We start from the raw sequence: 3776 nt of genomic DNA on the forward strand, positions 1-3776 counted from the left end.
TTCCACATGGCCCAGATCTCCCCAGATGCAGGGTTTCTGTAGACCAATCAGGAGGTCACAGGCCCTGGCCTCAGCTCCCTGAAAGACCCTCATCCTGACTCATCAGCTGCTTTGAGGACTGTGTCCTTCATCTGCAAGCTGGAAAGTCACAGGCTTTGTCCTTTCAGAACGTCTGGAGGAGCCCTCTGGGCACAGACTGAGAGAGCACCCGAGGGCCCCTAACCATTTCTGGATCAAAGGCAACGTCCTTCCCCTCCTTGCACATAGGCACACATTGGACAGGGAGAGGCCCAATCACTCCTTCTGTCTCCCAGAGACTCTGAATCAGTTTAAAGGCAGTTGGAGGGCACCCCTCAATTTGCACTGGGCTCACCCGTCCCCTGGGGTGAGAAGGCAGGACCAAGGATGGTTGAGAAGGACGGTTCCTGGCTCCTCACTCCCGATTACAGGCCCCTCTGAGAGCTGCCCTTCCAGCCACTGTGCTCAGGTAGGGGGTCTCCCAGATCAGCAGTGCCTTCCACCCTGGCCGATGCCCCCCTCAGGTGGCACTGAGGGCTCTCAGGGCCCAGAGTCAGCCTCTGGACAGGAAGGGGCCATCCCCAGGCCCTGCCTACAGCCCCCTACTTACAGTCCTCCACCTCCTGCCTGCTCCCAGGACACATGACTGTGCAGGGGAGTGGGACAGAGAGGAGGCGCCCCTGCCCTTCTGGGGGCCGCCTTGCCCTGGAATTTAAGTGGAGGACACCCCCCCTGCCTTTCCCCACCCCCACCCAGGGCATGAGGGCTGTGGAACTCCTGCTGGCCTGCCCTCCTTCCATCGGCCATCACACACCCCCGGGTCACCAAAAGTCTCTCAGTGCCTACACCAACCCCAGCCACTGTTGGCTGGCAGGGGACACTGATCACAGGCAGGTGGACAAACCCCCCCACCCCGGAGTCCTGCACTGAGGTCCTGGCAGGGGCTTCTGACCTCACGCCTGGACCCTTCTGTGGCCGGCTGGTCCTTGGGACTGCACACGTGACCTCCCTGAAGGATCTGGGTCCCCTGAAAACACACAGTGCTACCAGGGATCCTGTGGCTTCGGGTCCTGCCTGCGGTCCCCCCCATCCAATGTGCAACCACTTATTCCTGGGGGCTCCCCCAGTTTCCTGGGACCCAGCCAACCACTGGCCGTGCCCACAAGTCCTGTCACCTGGCTCCGTCCAGCCCAGGGTACCACACAGACCCTCTTGGACCCTGCTCTAACCATACTCCAGTGCTGACTCGAGGTCCCAGGCCACTGTCACCTCCCCCTACTCCCATCCCCAGTAGACCCTTCCCTCAAATGCCCACAGCAGAGGCCAGACTCAGCTGAAACTTTCAATGAAATCTATTGAAGAGAAACATTGACTGAGACCACTGAAGAGAGGGAATGACCACACAGACAGGAACTTCTAACGGCCACTAAAGCCCACAGGTCTTGGCCCCGCCCCATTTGGTGTCTAACATGGAAGGACTCATGGTGGTCGGTGGGGTCTCTTGCAGGTGATGGGGGGCCCAGGGAGTTGCTTTGGGCTGGGCTGGCCCTTCCCTCCACCCTGCTCCCCACCTGGGGTGAGGTGGCTGCCTGGCCTGGCCTCTACCTGCCTCCAGGCCAGGGGGGCCCTGGGCCTGCTGAGCCTATTGACCCGAGGAGGACTTGGGAGGGCTCATCTCCACAGCCCTGTCCTCATTTCCCGGGTCCTCTGGGATGGGCTTGAGCCCCTCCTCTGGTGGCCCCTCACCCTCTTGATCTCCTGCAGGGGCAGGCCCTCTGGCCCATAGGCAGGACCTCCTAGGGCTGCCCTGGGAGTACTGCCCATCTGGATAGGTGTGGGGGCCCCCAGGGCCTCTGAGGTTCCTGCCTGACCTAGGCCCATAGAAGTGGGGTTGTGGTCGTGATGGACCTCATCGTCTAGCTCCTCCACCTCCTGCTCCTGCTCCTCCTGCTCCTTCTCCTCCACCTTGCTGTCCTCTACCTTAGCTTTGGCTCTGGCATCAGTATGGGCATTAGTCCAGGCACCAGCCCCTTCCTCTGCCTGGGATCTCTCACTCCTGGGTAGACTGGCCTCCCATGTCTCAGACTCTCGAACAAGCTCCAGCACCTCCAGGAAACTTGGAGACCTCCCAACCATTCTCAGCTTCTTCAGTGCTTCATCCAGTGGCCCACTGAGGTTGGCTCTGGTGAGCACCTGCCTCAGATGAACGTGGTCAGCTGAGGCTCTGGCCAGAGCCCCTCTCTGGATGGCTTTCTGCAGCAGGACTTCCAGCCGCAACACGAAAGCAGAGAGTCCCTCTCCTGACTGCTGTTGAGCAGTCAAACAGTTCACACAGATGGTCGCCTGGGACTCATTGTCTCCAAACACCTGAATCAGAGCCTCCAGACAGTCCTGGGCAGTCCTGCCAGGGTTCTCTGCCAGGAGCCTGCGCACGAGCTGCAAGGCCGTCCCCCGAAGACCTTCCATCAGCCTCCGCCTCCTCTCCCTTTCAGCAACCCCCTGCCACACGTGCAGCATGTCAGCGGTGTGGTCTAGCCAGGCCTCAAAGGACTCCTCCTCGGGGGCTGGCTGCTCTCTTCCGGAGAACATGCCTAGGCGCTGGTACCGCATGGTTTCCACCCAGGGCTGGATGGCCTGACCGATGGATCGGAGCCAGCACATCCTACGTAGCCCCAGCCCCAGGGCGCCAGCCACACTCTCCACCGTCTGTCCCTGTTGCTCCAGAAAGTGGAGCACACGACGGAGAAACTCCTCTCCTGAGCAACTGGGCACAAAGACCATGTTCTATGGACCCCCAGTGCCCGAGATTTCTCTGGGGACCAAAGCATAGTTGACTTCCTGGTCAAGCTCCACCAGGGCCGGAGTGGCATTATCCTCCTCTCGAAACACTTTGCCCGGTATGGTCAAGTGGCCAATGGGCCACAGGGTGCCCTCCAGGGACTCTTGGAGTTCGGCTTCATCACAGTCCTCCGGGATGCCCAGGATGAGCAGGCCCCTGCGAGCGCTGACGCCCATCCACCTGCACCAGTCCCGCAGCATCCTCACTGCCATCGCTCGAATTTCCGCCTGGGCGGGGCTAATACTAAGGGTAGGAAAGGTTCCCGGTGCAGACCGGGATGGCACTCAGGGGTTGGGTGAACTGGGGCAAGAGACTAAGACTCAAGAGAGAAAGACCCAGGACTCCACAGCCTGTGAATGCGAACCGGACAAGAGCGAGGTTAAGGCCGCCCCGCCCCCGCCCCCGCCCCCGCCCCCACCCGGTGCTGCCCCTCCTCCCCCCACCGCGCCTCTGCGGTCCAGGGTAGACGCCCCCCCCCCCGCTCTCCGCCTGCCCCTCGGGGACCACAGCCCCTCCCCACGCCGTCCCCGTCCCCGTCCCCGTCCCCGTCCCCGCAGGCTGTGGCAGTCCCGCCGAGGCTGGCGGAGGGCGGTGGGGGTCTCCCGGGGCCAAGCGCACCCTCCCGGGGTCTGGTACCTTCGTCTCGGTCGGGCTCCTTCCTGGCCGAGGTCCCAGCAGGAGGGGCCCGGGGCAGCTCTGAGTGCCCACAGGGTCCGGCGCCCCACTTTCCCCCGCTGTCTCCCGCTCCCGGCCCCTGTCTCCCCGCCGCACGTGGACCAGCGCTCCAGCGCCTGCTCGCCACCGCTCACTGCAGTGGGGACCCAGGGCGGGGGCGCAGTGGCAGCGGAGCGCGGACCCTCCGCGTCGCCCTGGAGACCGCAGGGCCATTGGAGTGCGCAGGTCACGCTGCCCGGCTGCC

At 63.1% G+C, this 3776-nt stretch overlaps 1 protein-coding gene across 1 annotated transcript; it reads right to left on the minus strand.

Annotated features, from left to right (window-relative positions):
- Window positions 1-1689: 1689 nt before the first annotated feature.
- PNMA6A (PNMA family member 6A) lies at window positions 1690-3069 on the minus strand. The gene is given in 1 exon segment (XM_074359015.1): window positions 1690-3069. A coding segment is annotated over 1 exon segment (1380 nt).
- Window positions 3070-3776: the final 707 nt, after the last annotated feature.

This window comes from Camelus bactrianus, chromosome X (assembly GCF_048773025.1).
Source record: "Camelus bactrianus isolate YW-2024 breed Bactrian camel chromosome X, ASM4877302v1, whole genome shotgun sequence".
NCBI lineage: Eukaryota > Metazoa > Chordata > Mammalia > Artiodactyla > Camelidae > Camelus > Camelus bactrianus.